Below are 21,232 nucleotides of genomic sequence, written 5' to 3' on the forward strand. Positions count from 1 at the left end.
TCACTAAAGTTCGCTAGTAAAAATATACCACTCGAATTTCAAAGCAATGTTTTTTAAGGGTCAAGAAGTTTATTTTCGCTTTCATTATTGCAGATCATAATTTCCCTTCCTTTAAACAAATTTGAAGTGAATTAAAAACTTTTGAACTGAATTAAGAACTCTGAAGTGAACAGTTTGAAGTGAACTTACAAATAAATCAAAATCCAAACCGCAAAAGATTAAACTTGGCGTGAATAAGTTTTGACACTTTTTCCTGAAAATCAAAACGACCAACAATACGTTCAATGGCACTTATAACACGCAAAAAAAAACTTCAAAAAAATTGCAAGGTAAAACTCTCGAGATAATTCTAAAGCAAAAGTTCTTTTATAAGAAAAAACTTTGCAGACCCTGAGAATCGATCGCCAGCGCCTTGCACAAAAATTACCGTTTCATATGGTATAATTAAGCTTGAGGTCTTATTAATTTACACGCGCCCTGAGGATTTCATGATTAGGCAATCAAACCTTTGTATGCCTGAAAAGCAAGTCGCCAAATTTGAAGCCAACGCATTATAACAGTATCTTATAACCCAGTTCTGAAAACAAACATTCGTTTTATATGCCATTTCCTTCGTATTATTTTTTTTCTCAATTAATTATGAATGCTAAAAATCACCCATAATTATATTCAGAGAACCGAGAAACTTTGAACCGCTGCTTGTGAAAAAAGAAAGTCCTCGATTGATATTATTTCCTAATTGTAGTAACCATACTCATTCAAGTCATTAGTTTAGATGCTTCTTATTATTACATTGACAACATAGATTTCACTTACTTACCCTGATGCGAAACTGGTTGTTAGATATAAAACTGCAACCCTTTCAAGCATTTTAAGTTTTCTCTGATAGTATGACGAAAAAAACGTTCAGCATAATTTGAATTCAGACGGTACGGGAGGGGGGGGGGGGCATTAAAGCAAATGAATCAAAACCAGACAGCCGATACAGAAGTCTTAATGTCATCACTAGTTTCTTGTTTCTTCTTAGTCTTCAGACTCGCCTCTCCGTGCTTCACAGCTTTTCTACACTGATCCCTTTTAGACTGTTTTGCACTTTGGCGCTGCAATCTCTGCTTTATTACACTGGGTGGAATCGTGGTCGACACATAAGCTGAACTTGCTTTGGACCGATTAGACCTTTGACCTATGGACCCAGATTCGCTGTCCAACCTCAACCTAGACATCAAATCTCTGCCCACTTCCTCATTTAAGTCACGCGCTTTATCTGATGTGTTAGGATAAATTCGTTCATAATTTTCTTCTAGCTCAGCTTCTAATTGTTGTTGGTCAACGTCTGCGGATGTAATTTTTTCAACAACTTCCGCAGAGGCTCGGTTCTCGGAGATTTCACTGATTTTCCTGCCTTCCTTTTCATTTATATGTTCAGTTATTATGACATCATTTTCGCTATTAATTACTTCAGTTTCATTCACTGGGGTTTCTGAGACCGTTTCTAGTGCATTTTGTCTTTTTTGAGACGAATCAGAACCACTGTTTGAATCATTTTCTGATTCGCTACAACTGCTCTCGTCGCTATCTCGATTCTGATTGGCTGTTAGCAACTCATTGCACTCGTCCTCAACTTCGGCCGAAAACCCGCTAGCTTTCACATCTTCGTCTAAACTGCTCAACTTTTCAATTTCGGCTAGAGTCGGCAAGTCTCCCTCGGGCACAAAATCGTATCTTCGTTTGAAAAAAGTGGTGAGGCAGTATTTGTCTCGGTTGAACAGTGTCTCTGCGTTTATGTGTGAGGTTGAGATCATCTGAGGGAAATCGATGACGGACACTTTGTAGTCTTCAGAGAGCATGACGTTGAACTCGTTCAAGTCTCCGTGAATGAGTCCCACTGAAGCTAGCCTGATTAGCACATTCATCAACTCAGTGAACACTCGAGCTGGGTCAGCAAGTTTGTACACCTAAATGTATACAAAACCTACAATTATTTAAATTCGCGCCTGCATGCGTTCTACATTAAACAAATAATGTGCGGTTTACAATAAACAAAAAATTGCACTGGGTCCTACACAATGCAGGACCAACCATGGGGGATGATGGATGCCATCCATTCGCCGTAGCCCTTCTCACCTGGAGGAGGCGGATGACACTGGGACCTCTTCAACCTATGAGATCCCACCCCCTCGCCACCTGTTGTTCAGTGCGTAAGTACATTACACTAACAAATATTTAACTGTATACTACTGTTGCATGATGTGTTTTTCTTCACAGTTAAGGGTAATTTTCAGCTGGCTGACCTGGTTGAGTACATAGCCCGGACAGAGTCCCATGACGACCACGTGTCTGCAAGTGTCTATCGGATTGGGCACGGGGAAGTCATTTTTGTGCAAGGCAGACATGAATGCGAACTCCTTGGTGGCAGCCAGTCTCGACAGGTAGATCCAACTCACCTTCCGTCCCCTCTTCTGGTAGTCCCGCTTTTCCTTAACTTTGCGGAACGAAGTGCGACCCAGTCGGTGCAATTTGATCACACACTCCTCTCCTGAACAGAACAGACTTGTCAATTAGTTCAATGCTTTCACTCACTTGTTCACTCTCTAAGGCGGCTATTGTCTTCCATGTGTTTCGGAATACCTTTGTGAGATCATATTGAAACAAGATTAGTGGATATTTTCTTTACAATTATTTCTAGCTATATTGCATAATATGCGCCCGTGATCTATTTGCTAAATATGGCATTCGGAATCACGCATAAAATAGATGCCCTATTTTGTTGTATTCAACCATGGCAAACACAATGAAAAAAAGTAGGTTACGAAGACCTGAACAGCAGCCTCTCATCTAATTCAATAAATAGCATTGCACGCTAGCACAAAGATAATGAGAAGGAAGCCAATAGGTCGGAAAAAAATCGGAAACAACGTCTACACAGACAAGTTTTCGCAAACACAAGCAAGAAAACCACCATGAACGCAAGTAAACCGCAAAAAAAATAACAGTCACTTGTTTTTTTTTTTCAAATCTCAACTTTCGAATTTCGAAGAAAAAATATATGGCTTAAAGATCTGAAACAAATTATTGACAATTTTTGCACAATATTGACCCAATTCGAGAAACCTGGATTAGCATGTAATTTTTTTATTCCACTGGGAAATCTAAAAATTAAATTCCACTTCCAGAAATTGAACGATAAAGAAAAATTTTAAATCTGCTTTTTGAGTTTAAAAGCAACAAATGCAAAAAAAGTATTATTTTTAATTAAGTTATTTTTTTTCTGAAATTATTTGCTTTTATCATTTAAACTTCTCGGCTTACGTAACCGTTGTCAAAACATTCTGGACTAGAGCAACAGGTAATCCTTGTTTTTGATATAATATAGATTCACAAATTATGCATCTCAAAACATTTTGCAACTACCTCGTCTCACATTTTTTTCTGCAATATAAATAAAACTTGCGTGAATCGCACCTCCGGTGCTTTGAACTTTCAACAACTCATAAAAACCGCATATATTGGTAATAAGATCTGCATCCTTTGAGTGTACTCTGACAGCATCCAACTACAGGGTTGAGAATTTAAAAATTAAAACTTCTAAAAAATGTTTTGAAAAAACCATAAAAAACAGAAGGTCATAACTCGAAAAGTAACAAGATTTGAGCAGTCATATTTGGAGACAAGATTCGCAACCCCTGAGAGTACTCTGACAGCCCCAAACTACGGAGTAAGGAATTTCAAATTTTGAAGAAAAAAAATAAATTATTTAACACTTTGCAAAAAAACTACAAAAAACGTCAATTCTGGAAAAACTACAAAAATTTCAAATTTGTCAAGTTTTTTGTAATTTGAGTGTTCTAAAATTTTTTGAAAAAATAAAAATCGTCCTATCTCGTACACATAAAGAATTTGGGCATTCATAATTGGAGGCCAAATTCGCAACCTGACAGCATCCCACTATTGGGCTGCTTATTCTAATCTCGGTGAAATAAACCAAACTGGAACATCGAAAAACAATTCTTAACCATTGCAAAATACGATATGGCTTAAGCTTGAAAAAATTCTTTTGTTAAACATGCAAAAAATATTATGTTGAAAAAGCTTAAACGTGGCCAGATAGTGAAGCCCGCATTCAACTATATAATAGATGGATAGATTGGCCATACCAATGAGCGAAATAGTTTTTTAACCAAAAGCGAAGCTGAAACAATTGTAGCTAATACACCACTCGAAGTTCTATTTCAGAAAAAACCAAAAGGTGGTGTTGTTAAGTACATCCCACCAACCGTTTCCGTCCAGTGCCAGATAGATATCCGACTCCTTTCCCACACCGATCTGGTTTCCCACACTTGACAATATATCTCTACTAGCGAGAGACCTCAACGCTAGGAAATCATAGCCCAGATTAGTGAGTCTGTAGCCCTGGACATTGCGCCACGTCTCGTAAGCCACCAGTCTGTTCTTGGCCAGGTCCCGCAACATTTTGTGAGCTCCTCCATGTCTGAGGTTGACGATGACTGCCACTAGACGATGTGGGACCAAGTCGTGGTTGCGCATTCCCAGTTCCACAGCAGTTAGAACTCGGAACTGCTCCGAAGTCATGTACTTGAGCAGAGATATATCAAAGCGACCCATACTACTGAATGTATTGCGATTACTACACACTCATCAACTGAAAAACAGCAAAACTGCTAAAGCTAAACATTCTTAGATGCTGACTATAATAATCATCATTGATAATTAGCATTAACAATACTCATGTGCGCTTATCAAAACAGGCGTATGGTTGAGAAAACCGTCCCCTCTTCTGGTAGTCCCGCTTTTCCTTAACTTTGCGGAACGAAGTGCGACCCAGTCGGTGCAATTTGATCACACACTCCTCTCCTGAACAGAACAGACTTGTCAATTAGTTCAATGCTTTCACTCACTTGTTCACTCTCTAAGGCGGCTATTGTCTTCCATGTGTTTCGGAATACCTTTGTGAGATCATATTGAAACAAGATTAGTGGATATTTTCTTTACAATTATTTCTAGCTATATTGCATAATATGCGCCCGTGATCTATTTGCTAAATATGGCATTCGGAATCACGCATAAAATAGATGCCCTATTTTATTGTATTCAACCATGGCAAACACAATGAAAAAAAGTAGGTTACGAAGACCTGAACAGCAGCCTCTCATCTAATTCAATAAATAGCATTGCACGCTAGCACAAAGATAATGAGAAGGAAGCCAATAGGTCGGAAAAAAAATCGGAAACAACGTCTACACAGACAAGTTTTCGCAAACACAAGCAAGAAAACCACCATGAACGCAAGTAAACCGCAAAAAAAATAACACTCACTTGTTTTTTTTTCAAATCTCAACTTTCGAAGAAAAAATATATGGCTTAAAGATCTGAAACAAATTATGATTGACAATTTTTGCACAATATTGACCCAATTCGAGAAACCTGGATTAGCATGTAAATTTTTTATTCCGCTGGGAAATCTAAAAATTAAATTCCACTTTCAGAAATTGAACGATAAAGAAAAATACTATTTATGAAAATTTTTAAATCTGCTTTTTGAGTTTAAAAGCAACAAATGCAAAAAAAGTATTATTTTTAATTAAGTTATTTTTTTTCTGAAATTATTTGCTTTTATCATTTAAACTTCTCGGCTTACGTAACCGTTGTCAAAACATTCTGGACTAGAGCAACAGGTAATCCTTGTTTTTGATATAATATAGATTCACAAATTATGCATCTCAAAACATTTTGCAACTACCTCGTCTCACATTTTTTTCTGCAATATAAATAAAACTTGCGTGAATCGCACCTCCGGTGCTTTGAACTTTCAACAACTCATAAAAACCGCATATATTGGTAATAAGATCTGCATCCTTTGAGTGTACTCTGACAGCATCCAACTACAGGGTTGAGAATTTAAAAATTAAAACTTCTAAAAAATGTTTTGAAAAAACCATAAAAAACAGAAGGTCATAACTCGAAAAGTAACAAGATTTGAGCAGTCATATTTGGAGACAAGATTCGCAACCCCTGAGAGTACTCTGACAGCCCCAAACTACGGAGTAAGGAATTTCAAATTTTGAAGAAAAAAAATAAATTATTTAACACTTTGCAAAAAAACTACAAAAAACGTCAATTCTGGAAAAACTACAAAAATTTCAAATTTGTCAAGTTTTTTGTAATTTGAGTGTTCTAAAATTTTTTGAAAAAATAAAAATCGTCCTATCTCGTACACATAAAGAATTTGGGCATTCATAATTGGAGGCCAAATTCGCAACCTGACAGCATCCCACTATTGGGCTGCTTATTCTAATCTCGGTGAAATAAACCAAACTGGAACATCGAAAAACAATTCTTAACCATTGCAAAATACGATATGGCTTAAGCTTGAAAAAATTCTTTTGTTAAACATGCAAAAAATATTATGTTGAAAAAGCTTAAACGTGGCCAGATAGTGAAGCCCGCATTCAACTATATAATAGATGGATAGATTGGCCAAACCAATGAGCGAAATAGTTTTTTAACCAAAAGCGAAGCTGAAACAATTGTAGCTAATACATCACTCGAAGTTCTATTTCAGAAAAAACCAAAAGGTGGTGTTGTTAAGTACATCCCACCAACCGTTTCCGTCCAGTGCCAGATAGATATCCGACTCCTTTCCCACACCGATCTGGTTTCCCACACTTGACAACATATCTCTACTAGCGAGAGACCTCAACGCTAGGAAATCATAGCCCAGATTAGTGAGTCTGTAGCCCTGGACATTGCGCCACGTCTCGTAAGCCACCAGTCTGTTCTTGGCCAGGTCCCGCAACACTTTGTGAGCTCCTCCATGTCTGAGGTTAGCGATGACTGCCACTAGACGATGTGGGACCAAGTCGTGGTTGCGCATTCCCAGTTCCACAGCAGTTAGAACTCGGAACTGCTCCGAAGTCATGTACTTGAGCAGAGATATATCAAAGCGACCCATACTACTGAATGTATTGCGATTACTACGCACTCATCAACTGAAAAACAGCAAAACTGCTAAAGCTAAACATTCTTAGATGCTGACTATAATAATCATCATTGATAATTAGCATCAACAATACTCATGTGCGCTTATCAAAACAGGCGTATGGTTGAGAAAACAAAACATTCTCAGCGCCTTAGTTTGAACTTAAATTATTAAAATCGCCAATTGAAAAAACCGTTGAAAAACCACCAATTACTCGGTTATAAATAGAGCATCCAGCAAGTACGGCACGTGTGATGTGCATTCACGCGATTTGAGAGACTCAATACCAAAGTGATTCTACAGAAGCGAATAAGTGGCTCTCCGCGAAGAGAACTTGTCTCTCGCACCATATTCGAGTATATTTTTTACATACTATGTCTATTTCAATCCACCTCTAGCCACTCAAAATCTCAGTTGTTCAATTCTTTGAACTTCTAAATTATCATAAAACACGAAACAAAGTCTGTGTATCAAAACAAGAAGTGCTTACAGGCGTTACACGCTGTAGCATAAAACAATCATTGATCAAAAAATTACTTATGCTCGAATCTTTCTTTCACCATTTGACGGTATTGTCGTAAAGAGTAGCCATCAACTTTCATCCATGGAACAACAAATTGGCCGCATTCGTCTTCAATTTCTGCTAATTTCTTTTCTATTTCCTGCAAATGCTTAGCGCATTTTCCTCTAGCTTCGCTAGTTTTAAATTTAGTCAACTGTTTTTCGTTTTTCATCACAATATCTTCGCAAAGATGTGGAAAATCTTTCATCGCATTTTCAGTTTCTGCGCTGGATTTCACACTTTTATGTAAACTCAGTTTTTGCCGATCTAGTGACTCTTTTAAAGCAATTTTCTTTTCAACTGCTGTCAAAATTTGATCATCGCGCACAGCTGAGCTAAGTCCCAAAACCCGTTTCATTTCTTTCCTGAATTCGAAGTTTGTTCTTTCGTCTCCTGGATTTTTCAAGGCATTGCATACTATATCAATACTAGATTGGTCTAAAAGTTCTGTTTTCAGACAAGCTGTGTCATTTTTAATTCTGTCAGGTAGGTTAGAAAAATCTTCTGCTATTTCCAGAGAGGGCAGGAGACTGTTGTTGATTAGATCTACGTTTTCTTGTTGGATTTTCTGAATTGAGCCATTTGACTGGTATACTTCAGTGAATAGTGACTGCAGTTTCTGTTGATTTTCAATTGCTTCCAACTCCAGATTCTCTATTTCTGCAAGAACATCCGCTGATTTCTGAGACTCCATCACTAAAACATTCCAAGGTACACCCATCTTTTGAATACATTTTAACTTTCAAGGATAACTTGAAAACCCAGTTAGTTAGGGTTTCAAAACAATAACTTGGAAAAAAAAACATTATGAAACTTCACGACTGATTATTAAAAAACTCCAGGAAAAAATCAAAATGTTTTAAGCAAAGAGATCATGGCCAAAATTTCATAAGACAAAGAAAAAATGGGAACAACTCCTCCATATTTTTAGTCAGCATACGACGTCCAGTAATTTCTGGAAAGTAATAAGGTCATGAAGTAATCAGTAAATAGCAGCAAGTCTGGTAGGAACCCACCCAATTAGTTTTAAGGACTAGAAACTTTCTCAGCCGGAAGAATGGCAAATGCTTTGAACGTGCAATATATTAAGCAAGACTGCTCGCATATCAGGGTAAGGCCCTGAATGTTCCGACAGTCCCTTAATTCATATCAAATAGCTTTTGGGAAAAGAAAATATTGAAAACCTATCCATTTTGGTCGTACAATGAGTCGTACAAAATTTTTACGGCCAATTAGCTTGCCTCATCTCTATTTGGAACGATTTTGTTTTGCGGGATAATTCGACACGCATAAATAATTTGCGTTACGCTCTCAGCATTATGAATAAACTCTAAAAAGCGCGCATAAGTTTGTCCAAAACATGGCAAATTTGGCAATTTTTCAAACCCCCAGAACTTTACAAAAAAAATCGGAGGTGAAATAACTTTTTTTATTTGAACTCAGAAAGTCTATATCTTCGATGGGGTTTAAAAATTTTGTTGAAAACTATTATTTCGATTGGTGAAAAGTGACTGAAAAAAAAACACACCGAGCATAAATATTCCGTTTTCTTCGAAAGTCGGAACAATAAAAAAACCCATACAGATGATAAAGCTCAAAGAGTAACTAAGACAAAAGCCCTTAAACTTAGATTCGAAGGCTTATTAAGCTTTATCCCTCTGGAAACTGAAAAAAAAACATCAAAGCGAAAAAGCCCTCGAAAGCATTAGAACCGAAACGCATTAGAACCGAAACGCATTAGAACCGAAACGCATTAGAACCGAATGGTCAATGCACAGTCCACCTTAAACCTATACGACCAATAGCAATAGCATTTTAAGCAAAAACTTAATATTTCGCTTTACACAAAAGTACTAAAAATTGGAAAAAAAATCTGAAGTGGTAACCCTACCCAAACCAATCAAAGATCTCCTATCTTCAGACTCGTACCACCCGGTGTCTATTTCAGGCCCAGCTGTCAAAATTTTAGATTCTTTGATCCATTCCACGCTAATCAAAGCCTTTCCAACCACCACAGTACTTTCCACTCTTCAATTTTTCATCAGCGACGGTTTTACCCCAAATATGAGAATCCTGGCCACACTTGATTTCTCAAAAGCTTTTGGCATGGTCAGCCATTGCACCCTCGTGGAGCTCCTTCATGACACCAGCGCACTGGAAAGCCTAATTCAGTGGTTGTGAAACTACCTGAGATGGCGTCAATCAAAAACTATGTTCACATGTATGCTCTGTCAATATTTAGCACTGCTCGTACAGGCTTCCCTCAAGGCTGGCTTATCCCCAACACTTTATTTCACGTCCATCACGCTCCACTTCCGCCCGACGATATAAAACAGCAGTCTTACTCGAACGAATTCAACCCTGTTGTCCTTTCCAGCAAAATTTCAACAGCCTCGTCAATCTTATTCAGTTATCTAACTAACTAACAAAAATTATTTACCTCACGGTTCCTTTAAAGCTTCGGCCAGGCTGCTTTCTTCATTTAAATGAAGATTTTCACACCGTCCCGAATATGGAAAAGAACACCGCTAGACTGTCCCTAGTGAGAAACATCTCAACAAACTTGGTGCTTTCTTTGACTAGTCCCTACATTTCGCAGAAATTGCAGGCGAATATCCTCAGAAACTTTTGAAAAACTTTTTGAAGCTTTGTTAAGGCCAACTTTAGATTATGCGAACCCTGCCTGGTCCCACGCTGCCAATAAAACAAACTGCAAACAGTTCGAAATGGACAACCACCATCATCTACTGGGATGGCATTTCGCACTAAAATTTAACACTGTTACACCTTTCAAAAAATTTAGTGAACGATGTTCTGTATCTTTAACAATTTTAAATAGCTTCAAAAACAATTACACTGTTTTAGAATTAGACAGGCCATTTCAGATGCACCACAGGCAAAGTTCTGTCCATCAGACCATCTAAATCTCCCCCGCCGAAGAATCCCTCCCTTGTTCCACTGGGCACCACTTGCGATACAAACAAACATTACAAACTAGCCAAAAGACATTAAAACGGAAGCTGCAAAGTAAAAAAAAACAAATCCAACAGACAGTTGAAAGAGTCAATGAACGCAAGCAAGCGAATTGACAAAACCCTATCATATATCCCCATCTAAACCCTATAAGAAAAATAAGAAACTCACAGTTGATGGCGTTGTTGCGTTCCAACGACTTCATTTCCTGGTCCAGCAGAAACTTCTCTGCCTTGAAGAAGCTCTCTGACGCTCTCAGCTCTAACCACTCCTTGAACAGTCCAGCGAATACTGGGTCCGAAGTTAAGTCGGGACTCGAGCTGATGGCCGACTTCAGACTTTCTAGTTCTTCTAGAACACAACAGGCTTTGTTATAACTACACGCTACCGCAACTCTTGTCAAAATGATGACACTAAGTCATTAGATTGGTTTTCTCAAAGCTTTTTATGCCAGCCAGACAACCACCAAAAAAAGGATACCTTTCTCGACCTGCGCTCCCACTTTAAATTATTTAACGAGTGCGAAAACGAGCGAGAACGAAAAAGAGTTTAAAACTAAAAATAGCCAACAGACAGGTGGAAAAGAGACAATGAACGCGAGTAAACAGAAAAAACAAACACTGCCTTGTTTTTCGGAAAAATCTTAACTTTCGCATTTCCAAGAAAAATCACAGAAGATCACAGCAACTTAATGACAACATCCTCTAACTCCAATCTTCAACTCTCAACAATTAAATTCAACTTACTCAATTTGTCATAATAACTCTCACGAAATTGCCATTCTTCAACCAACACCGTTTTATTCCTGCGCTGACAGTCATTCAATTCGCGATCAAGTTCTTCCATTTTTGACAAGCCAGTACCACCTCCCGACTTTATCTTCCCAGAAACTGCACTCGAATGAGATCGAGGCGATGACGTCACAACTTGATCTCCAGCCATAATCTCCGATGACATAATATCCGGTGTTTTCGAGGGCGACATGCTAGAATTAAGCTCACATTTTAATTCCACTTTTGACTTGTAAGTTTCGATTTCCTTCTGTAATTTCACCACGCTTTTTTCAGCCTCTGCAATTATTTGCTCAAACGTTTTACTATAACCTTTGTATGACTGGAGTTTATTCATTTGCAACACGGAGTCGCCTATTTCATTGAGTGACTCTTGAATTTCGTCCAGCGTACGTTCTGTTAATACTTTCTTTGTAGATTGGTAAGTGAGCTGATTGCGCAATCCGTCCAGTACTTCGTACTCGGATTTCTTGAAAAACTTCTGAAAAGGTAGTTCAGATTGTTGTCGAGCGGGCTCATCCTTGTTCAGTTCTGTTTTCACTTCAGCGAGCCTTTCAGGCAACTCTTGATTCATTATTTCAATCTAAAAAATTAACGCGTTCATTCAGCTGGAGATTTTCTTACTCGTTTTGAGAACAGATTTACTACACATCACGGAATTTACTACTATATAGAGTTTCAAAGCTGGCGAACCAAAGAGACTCGCTGAAAGAGCAGAGTTCAATACGCAATGAAAATTAGCCCTTCAGAAAAGCAAATTATAGTTTTTACCCTTTTCTGGTTCCAATCACAAGATGATTGGTGTCCGAATACACATCCAAAACTTCTTTCAAACCGTAGATTTATTTAGCAGCTACTTCAGACTAAAAACAGAATCAAAATACAATACAATTTATCAATTCATTAATAAATAACACGATTTTAGCATCAAAACGCTTCAGTTTTCAACCAATTTTCAAATCAGGTGGCACCGTTTTCAATTCTTCCGCTTCGTCGTTTAGGGCATCTATTTTCTCATTTAACACCATTTGCGCTCCCTGGATCAAACTTTTACAGCCTGTGAAAGAAATGGAGCCTTCAAGTTTGCTCATCAATGTTTTAGGCTCTGCAGTCGCAATGCAAGCCAGCGTCTTAAAACCAGCATTGTAAAGTTGCTTTGCGCGGCCATATTTGACCTGAGGAATTTCCAGCAGAACGTGTAACTCTTGACTAAATGTAAAATTAAGTTTCTTTTGAATTATTTGCAACAGCTCGGTCAAGGCCCAAAACTCGCTGAGATTTTTGCAAAATTGGCTCAAGTGAAAACAAAAACTGGACGATGAACTTAGTAGATTCTGCACTATGCCTCGTGAAACACTGAACTTTTTTGCAACCTCCCAAATATTTGTCGGGGCAATAAGTTCGTTCAGAATAAGAGCACAATACAGTTTAGACAATACTATATCAGACTTATTCGTGTCGGATCTTGCCATCCCAGTCGCTTTCGAAATCAAACTCAGTTCAGAAATGCCCAAAACACCAGCAAATGAAACTATTTCTTCGCTTAAACTTCCAAATATTTTCAAATAATGATTCCAGTCAATGTCAAAAACCGTTAACAGGCTATCATTTGGGACGCAAATGTATAGTAAATGAATGTACGAATCTACAACTAAATGCTTGGAGGCTTTTTCCAAGTCTTTATAAATAGTTCCAACATAGTCTAAAGGTAACGAGCTTCTGTAGCAAGCGGTTCCAATTTGAGTTATGCTCAACGTTGACAAGCAATCATCAGATTCTTCGTCACTTTTTGTTATTTTCATCAAACCAGAGTCAACTAGTTCTTGTAACAATTTAGACAAATCGATCTTTTTATTTTTCTGTTGTTTTGCAGCTAGAGACGACGACAAAAAAACTTGCACGTCATTTAAGGTTTCGCAGATTTTTAACCCAACTAACGACAATAAAACCTGTTTGAGAACATTCGTATTTTCAGACAGCAGCCCACTCCTGCAGTAGTCAGATTCGGCCCGGACAAGTTTGTCGATTTTGTTTCTGTCAGAACTTTTGTTCACAATTAGAATCGATTCACCCTCAGATGATAAGCCAGTCCTGCCCGCCCGTCCGATCATTTGTCTATACTGGGTGGGGTTGATGAAGTCCCTTCCCACGTAAGGTGACCTGATGATGACCCTTTTGGCCGGTAAATTGACCCCGGCTGCCAAAGTTGACGTGCAGCAGAGCAGACAAAGTGTTCCTAAATCAAAAGGCTGTGTAAACCCGATTTGAACATCGCGATCGATTTAAATTATGAGTACGAACCAATTGAACAAAATCTAAGACACTTTTTTTCAGACTCGTTCTTCTTAATTTAATTGCATGTTTAATGAAAAACTTTGAAATATCAACAAAAACGCAATCGAAAATTTAAAAACTTGAGCGATAAAATTTGGATGAAGTTCCTATCTGCAACCGCTATTAATAACCTAACATCACCCCACCAACGGGTCGACTATTTCAAACTTTGAATTGTTTTTTTTTTTTAATTTAACTTTTGAAAACTTTCAAAAAAGAAAAAACTAACAAATCTAAGAAAATTAAAGGCGTTGAGCAGTCGTATTTGTTTTTTCAGATAAACATTCCTTGAGATTACCTTGAGAGCACCTCGCCATAGTGTTGATTTTTTCAAACTTTGCGAAGTTTTTGAAAATTTTATGAAACCATAACAAACCGCATATCTCAGAAACTAAGATAATTTGAGCAATCAAACTTGGAAAATATTGAAAAAACGTCACATCTCAAAACCAAAAGCAGTTGAGCAGTCATCTTTTTCGGAAAGATTAACAATCTCTGAGAGTACATCGACATCACCTGGCTACAGGGTTGGCCATTTCAGATTTTTTGAAATTTTCTGAATCTATATTTTCAGAAAAATTCTGAAAAAATCATAAAACGCGTCATATCTCAGAATCTAAACATATTTAAGCAACCATATTTGAATGCACAGTTTGAAGCACCTGAAATTACCCTAGCAGACAGAGCCTCGCACTATAGGGTTGAGAATTTCAACTTTTGACAAGTCTTTGTATGTAAGTTCTTTGAATTTTTTGAGAAATCAGAAAAAAAACCTCTTATCTAGGAAATTAAAAGAATTTGCACGGTCACATTTGGAGGTAAGATTTGCATTGCCGGAGAGTACACTGAAAGCACCTAATTACATGGTTGAAAATTTCAAATTTTCTGGAAATTTGTGAATCTAAGTTTTATGAAAACCTTCAAAAAAATCACAAGAATCGTCGTATCTCGTAAACTTAAAAAATTTTGGTACTCATATTGGGAATCCCTGGGGAGCGCTGACAACATCCCACTTTTGGGTTGCTACTTTCATACTTGTCGAAACACTTGTGCAAAAACTCTTTCATTAAACAAGCAAAAATAATACGTTGAAAAAGCTTAAACATGGAGAGATAAAGCTTAAACATGCAAAAATATTACGTTGAAAAAGCTTAAACATGGCGAGATAGTGAAGCATTTAAATATTGAAATATAAAATAGATTCTTCGAAGTTTATGGTTGTGAAATACTTCTTCAAAATTTGTGGTTGTAAAATAATTCTTGGAAGTTCATGATTTTATTCAGATGAGGATAAAATCATCATCTTAGTACAATCATTAAGCAAAGAGAGTGTAAATCGAGTAACCTTGTAAATATGCATCTTCAATTGCCTTTCTTTCGTCCATCGTCAGTCCCGAGTGATGATATGCGACTCCATACGGGATACAGAACTGGAGCACCGGACACAGATTACCCTCAGCGTCACTCTGCAACTCCGCCAGCAGTGCCTCGCGATTCTCCAGCTCCACCGACTTCAAAGCGGGAGGCATGAAACTACACACTAACGAAGCCACATTCTCACAGTTCTTCTTACTCGCGCAAAACACTAGACACGAATTGTGAGGAATAACTTCACTGCATAGTCCCACAATGTGATCAGGATCTTTGAATGTCTGCTCTTTAGTGTAATTAAACGTAACTGTTCGGTCCATTTTGAACAAACTCTCTTCAAAATTACAATTGGCACCGGTGTTCACAGTGAAAACTGCGTCTGCAAACTTAACCATTTGTTTCAGTTCAACCGGTCTGAAATTATTAGTGTAAACTTCAGCATTCAAAAAAATTCCGATTTCCTGTATATTTTTTAATGTAGCCGACATGCCTATAATTTGAGTTGACCTCGAAACGTGCATAATTTTACAAAGCATAACTTCCAATCCTGTTCCGCGATTTGAAGACGAACTGTGATCCCTTTCTCCTAACATGTGAAGTTCGTCTATAACAATTAACCCTATCGATTCTAGACCATTTGACTCAATCAAACTGTTGAGCATAATGTGAATCTTTTCAATTGTTCCCAAAAATATGGTCTTTTTGCTTTTTTTCCGCGGCGGAATAGACCCCTTGCTACCTGCGTACTCTTCAACAGCAAACCCGAGCTCATTCGCGAAAGGTATGAATCCTTTCAACTTTTCTTGCACAATCGATACAAAAGGAAACACAAAAATTGCATCTTTTTCATTAACGATAACTTCCTTAAGCAATAGAATTTCAGCTACCAATGTTTTACCTCCGCTAGTTGGCAGCGAGTAAATCAAATTTCGCCTCTGATTCAAAGACCCCAATTTAAGACACTCAATTTGCCAGTCGAAAAGCTTCTTTATCTTTCTTGTTTCTTCGAAGATTTTTTTAGCCGTCAGCGGTAATCCGTAGAAACTATCAGCGCTCTCTGTATCAAAATTCAAACCATCTTTTTGCAAATTGGAATCAAATTCAATAGCAGAAGATTCAACTGAACTAACATTTGCCCGTTTCGAACCAATTATTGGCGACTTAGATAGCGAGTCTGAATTCACTTTGAGACGTTTTCGTATACTTTTAGTCAAGTTTCCTGGAGTTCCAGCACCTGACTCTTCGATATCTTTTCCCGAAGTTCCCATAACTGAGGGTGATCTTAACAGATACGGACTTTTCTGTGACCGTTTGCGGGTCTTAGATGTCAACGGCGTCGACGTTCTTCTCGCCACAGCTTTCGATTTGATTTCATTTTCTGCTATTTGCACTCCTTCTGATGTTTTGTTCAACACTGTCATGTTCAAATCGAATAAACTGTCAGACAGAACTTCATTTTTATCTTCAGTATCTTCCCCATTTTTCTCGACAGTGGAAACATTGGTTAAATTTGTCTCCAATTCTCCTATCTCCGGATTGACTTTTGAGCCCTGATAGATCAAATGAGAATCCGATCCTCTTGATAAAATGTCTTGGCTCTCTTCAACAATCTCTCTCAACTCATCACGAGTTTCTACTTTTGATTTACATCTTGACTTGCGCATTCACAAACTCTTTCATCAATATCTGGAATCAATCACAATAATCTTTCTTTTTTCAGAGCATTTTCAACTCCTGTTCAAGTTAGGCGACAAGTGTTTTCAACCTTTGATCTTCTCTAGATTTCTAAATCCTCGGCCAACAGAAATATAGTCGTGAAACATCATACTTCTCAAGTTGATAAACTTAATATGATCTTGGTAAACTAAATCTGAGAAAAACTGATTGAAAATCAAATCAATTCAGTACTTTGATACAAAATCAGCAATAGCATTTATAAAACAATATGTCGAATATAGTTTAAAATTTTTTAAATTTTACACCACAAAAATGGCAGTTGCATCACGATAGACGACATCTAAGCACATTCAGATCTGAACAAGAATGCGCTCGAAGCTCCCCATTATTGAAAAAAAAAACATGTTAGAAAAAAGAAAATCCGGTTTCAAATTATAGTCATTTTCTGCGCGTAGTGTGCTGAGAGAACCACTTGAACGCATAGAATGCTGAAGAAGTAGACATAATTGACAACAATGGTCTTCAAATAATGAATTGAAGTAAAAAAAGAATTATTCAATTACACCTTGATAGGACCGATCTCACAGCATTTCACTTGAAACACATTTATTAAACAGTGTGCTTCAAGTGACAGGTTGTGCGATCGGTCCTGTCAAAGGTTTTTAGAAACCGACTCCGCATAGTATTTTTCATTGGTGCCAGCAGCTTCCTTGTGAATGCATAAAGAGCCGCGACTTACAATTTCGAACACCATTTGAACCCGAGAAAAGTAACAGCAATTACCTGACTAAGCTTCAACAAACGTGTCACAAGCTCTTTGAAAATTGCCTAAAATCTTCTGTTGAAAGGCTATCTTCGAAACAAAAAGAGCATCGTCATCTCGCACGACTATCAACAACTACCGAAACATCGTAGTAACTGCCAATTCTGTCCGGCCTCCGAGCTGATAAACTATAAAACACTTCAAAGCAGGATTATTGCAACTAATATACCTTCAGCGGCAGGATACCCCGAATAATCTTGAAGAAATTAAGAAAACAAAAATTCCTGTTATTCAAGTAGTCAAGCACCTAGCAGAACTAACCCTCTGAAACCCTACACTGGTTGAAACCCTCATATCACACTGGTTGAAACCCTCATATCAGTGCAACCCTGAACAACACGTAAGCTCTAGCTGGTTGAGATCATCTGGAGACACCGAGACAACGCCTCATTTCTTGTAAGGAAGTACACGACAATGTTCTATTTCTCCCTGGTTACGATATTTTGAGAAAAGATTTGTACGCAATCAACGCACAAATCTAAACACGGAGGCGTTTCCGTTGCAATCAAAAGCACCCTCACTTACCCCGAGATACAAACCAGCTTCGAAAAGTGTCTTACTTAAAATAATTGCTGTTTCCTATCTATCTCCGATGCCTGCGTAATAACCCATTTGCAAGCCTATGTCAGAGCTGCTGTCAATTTTTTTTGACTTCTGATCTCATTTTTTGAAAACGAGATCAAGTCGAAAGCTGTGGCGAGAAGAATGTCGACGCCGTTGACATCTAAGTCAAATTCAAAAAGTTTTGAGCAATCCGTGTTTGGAGGTAAGATTTGATACGACTGAGATTAATTGAAATTAAGAAGATTCTTTCAAAACTGTGCTGGAATTATTTCATTATGGCGTCTTACGAAAACGATCTCTGCACTTCTAGAATTGGCTGTTTCTGTGAGAAATGCAGAAAATGTAATAATGTAAACCTCATTTAAAAACTTGAAAAACGTATCATGCTATCTTACCACCGAAAACTAATAAACAGAATATAACCATTCCAGTTAAATTTCAGTCATATGGCGACTTACATTGTTACCTTGGAGCTTTCCTATGTTTTGATTTCACTACTTAAATTACAGTTTTTCACTACTTAAATCTAAAATACTTAATTAATTTCGAGCGAGCTTTATTCGAGGCTCGAACAATTTTTCAAAAATTTAGATGTCATTCGAATCAAAACGAAAAGGGCTTAAATGAAAGATTTCACACGAATCATTCCGATGATTATTTGTGGTGCCTAATCACTTTGCGTGGAAAACAAAAAAACTAGAGCACACTCGAAAAAAAAGCTCCTCCTCAGCTTCATTGTTAGAACAAATTAAGTTCTACGGTTTTCTTCATACAGGGACCAATCACAATGCTCTTGTTTTTTTGAGCTGTACTGTTTATTATCATGGACCTATTTACTACATTTAGATAAAAAAACATCTCTATTGCTTTGAAGCCGTTCCGAATTTGAGCTTGGTCACTCCTTCTTTTGCCTATCACTAAAATAAAAACTCTTACTTAGCTGACAGTTGAAAAAATGTCAATGAATTCAAGAAAACTAAAAAAAAACAATGATTGATTTGTTGTTACAGTTTTCAAAACTTTAGAATTTCGTAGACAAAACTATATCATGTTAAAGCTCTTTGAATTTTGTGAAACTTTCATGATCGACAGTATTTTTCATAAAACTTACTCAATTAGGGAAAACTGTGCGTATACGTTATTTTTCCGTCGTGGAAATTGTGAGAATTTAAAACATCTTTCGAAACAAAGTCATTCTCATTTTCGCACCAACTTCACATTTGTAATTACAGAGCGTGTTTTGCCTTCCTTTAAAAATGAATTTTAGCTAAAAGCAAACAAAAAATAAAACACAGAGGCGAAGCTTGGCTTCGCAAATACTAGAACACAACAAAAATAAGCTCTAGTGAAGGTAATAAGAAAAAGCCTCGAATTAGTAACAATTCGGCTAGGTCTCGGATTCGATCATGCGACCTAGCGATTATGAGTCACGCTCATCACGCTTAATACATCACAAAAACTAGCCACAAAAAAAAGCAGAGTACAGATGCTATGAAATTTCCGATGCTAAAGACAGTGATTATAGCAAAAATGCAACGAAATGAGAAAACCTTTGCCACTTTCAATGAACACTTCAATTTGCGAGTTCGGTTAGAACAAAACAAGGTTCGTAGTAATACACTACGCTGATCGCAAGTGCAAAAAAAAATAAATTAGCGTGTCACGCACCTCCGGCGCTTCGAATTTTTGACAAACCATACAATCGTTATATCTCTGAAACTGAGATTACTTGAGCAGTCAAACTTGGAGGAGAGAATTGCAACATCTGAGAGAACCATGAGGCCACGCCATTATAGGGTTGGGAACTTTTTAAATTCAAGTTCTGAAAAATTTTAAAAAAAACGACATATCTCGGAAACCAAAAACAATTGAGCTGTCACCTTCAATAAGAGTATTTCGCCAACACCTGATTACAGGTTTGGTAACTTCAAAATTTGTCAAACTTTTCAAATCTTAGTTTTCTGAAAAATTTTGAAAAAAAAATGAAAAAACGTTATATATTGGAAACCAAAAAGATTTGAGCAACCGTGCTCGGAGGCAAGATTTGATACGACTGAGAGTACTCTGACAGCACTTCTATGTACGGAGTTTTAAAAAATTTTGGAAAAATCATAAAAACTTCATATTCGGAATCCAAAAAAAATGAGCAATCAAATTAGGAGGCAAGATTCGCAACGGTTGCAAGCACCCTAGACTAGATTTCTCAGAGTTTTGGATTAGTATCATTTCGTGTTGTGCCTGTTTTATCGAATTCAATTCACTCGTTACCATGAAGAATTTTTCATCTAGATTTTCTGCAAGCTCAAGGACATTTTCAGCTATTTGGCTGGCGAAGTCAGAAAGTCTGCCAATGTTTTCAGCATTTCCTTTACCCAAACAGGAACTTGCATCTTCGCGCAAATATACGGCCTCATTCTTTCTTGAACAACAACTAAAATCCAATCTAAGGCAAAAACGAGCACCAGCCTTAGAAATTACAGCCCTAGCATTAGTTGGACTATTCGGAGGTGGAATTATACTAGAAAAAAAACAGCATATTGTGGATTACGAGGAACTTTTTGGATCCTGCAAAGATAAGACTAAAGAAAATACTCAAAACATTGTCAGACTCTCTGACTTCGCCAGCCAAAAAGCTGAAAAGGTCTATACGCTTGCAGAAAATCTAGATGAAAAATTCTTCAGGGTAACGAGTGAATTAAATTCGATAAAACAGGCACAAAACGAAATGATACAAATCCAATATCGAAACTGGGAGGTAATTTAAGAGCACTTCGAAGTTTTCAAACAAAATATTCACATTCTTCGAGACTGATCAACTTCTGTTTACAAGACAGCAGATAAACTTCAATTACGACATGGTCTCCTCACTGCTTGCTATTACGTTTGCAAATGTGAAATCGTACCGATCAGCGCTCTACTCCTATCGCGTTAATATGCTAAATTCGATAACGCCTTTGCTGAATAAATTTCCACCGATGTCGCTAGTGCCCCGAGACTCGCTGACGAAAATTCTGGAAGAAGTTTCCAAACTACAAAACCATGCTCGTGATCGACTTCCTTTGGCCATTCCGATGGACCAAAATTTGTCATACTATGAAGCTCAGCTTCTGACTGACTTGTTGATGAAGATCGCAATTCCA

The 21,232-nt window shown here is 37.5% G+C and overlaps 4 protein-coding genes across 4 annotated transcripts; all 4 read right to left on the reverse strand.

The window, feature by feature from the left end:
* Positions 1-913: 913 nt before the first annotated feature.
* Positions 914-4,691, reverse strand: LOC134841954 (uncharacterized). Its single transcript, XM_063858056.1, has 3 exons — positions 4,275-4,691; positions 2,292-2,536; positions 914-1,955 (listed from the first exon to the last, which is right to left on the reverse strand). The coding sequence occupies exons 1-3, from the start codon at positions 4,621-4,623 to the stop codon at positions 966-968; spliced, it is 1,584 nt and encodes a 527-aa protein (XP_063714126.1). The 5' UTR covers positions 4,624-4,691; the 3' UTR covers positions 914-965.
* A 16-nt stretch (positions 4,692-4,707) lies between these two features.
* On the reverse strand, positions 4,708-7,003 carry LOC134841955 (serine/threonine-protein kinase RIO2-like). The gene is made up of 2 exons (XM_063858057.1): positions 6,622-7,003; positions 4,708-4,872 (listed from the first exon to the last, which is right to left on the reverse strand). The coding sequence occupies exons 1-2, from the start codon at positions 6,968-6,970 to the stop codon at positions 4,745-4,747; spliced, it is 477 nt and encodes a 158-aa protein (XP_063714127.1). The 5' UTR covers positions 6,971-7,003; the 3' UTR covers positions 4,708-4,744.
* Positions 7,004-7,162: 159 nt separating this feature from the next.
* LOC134841956 (uncharacterized) lies at positions 7,163-11,903 on the reverse strand. The gene is made up of 3 exons (XM_063858058.1): positions 11,279-11,903; positions 10,704-10,883; positions 7,163-8,255 (listed from the first exon to the last, which is right to left on the reverse strand). The coding sequence occupies exons 1-3, from the start codon at positions 11,895-11,897 to the stop codon at positions 7,531-7,533; spliced, it is 1,524 nt and encodes a 507-aa protein (XP_063714128.1). The 5' UTR covers positions 11,898-11,903; the 3' UTR covers positions 7,163-7,530.
* Positions 11,904-12,147: 244 nt separating this feature from the next.
* On the reverse strand, positions 12,148-16,710 carry LOC134842610 (helicase POLQ-like). The gene is made up of 2 exons (XM_063859026.1): positions 15,003-16,710; positions 12,148-13,559 (listed from the first exon to the last, which is right to left on the reverse strand). The coding sequence occupies exons 1-2, from the start codon at positions 16,690-16,692 to the stop codon at positions 12,268-12,270; spliced, it is 2,982 nt and encodes a 993-aa protein (XP_063715096.1). The 5' UTR covers positions 16,693-16,710; the 3' UTR covers positions 12,148-12,267.
* Between the last annotated feature and the right edge of the window lie 4,522 nt (positions 16,711-21,232).

The sequence above is a fragment of the Symsagittifera roscoffensis genome, chromosome 3, assembly GCF_963678635.1.
Source record: "Symsagittifera roscoffensis chromosome 3, txSymRosc1.1, whole genome shotgun sequence".
NCBI lineage: Eukaryota > Metazoa > Xenacoelomorpha > Acoela > Convolutidae > Symsagittifera > Symsagittifera roscoffensis.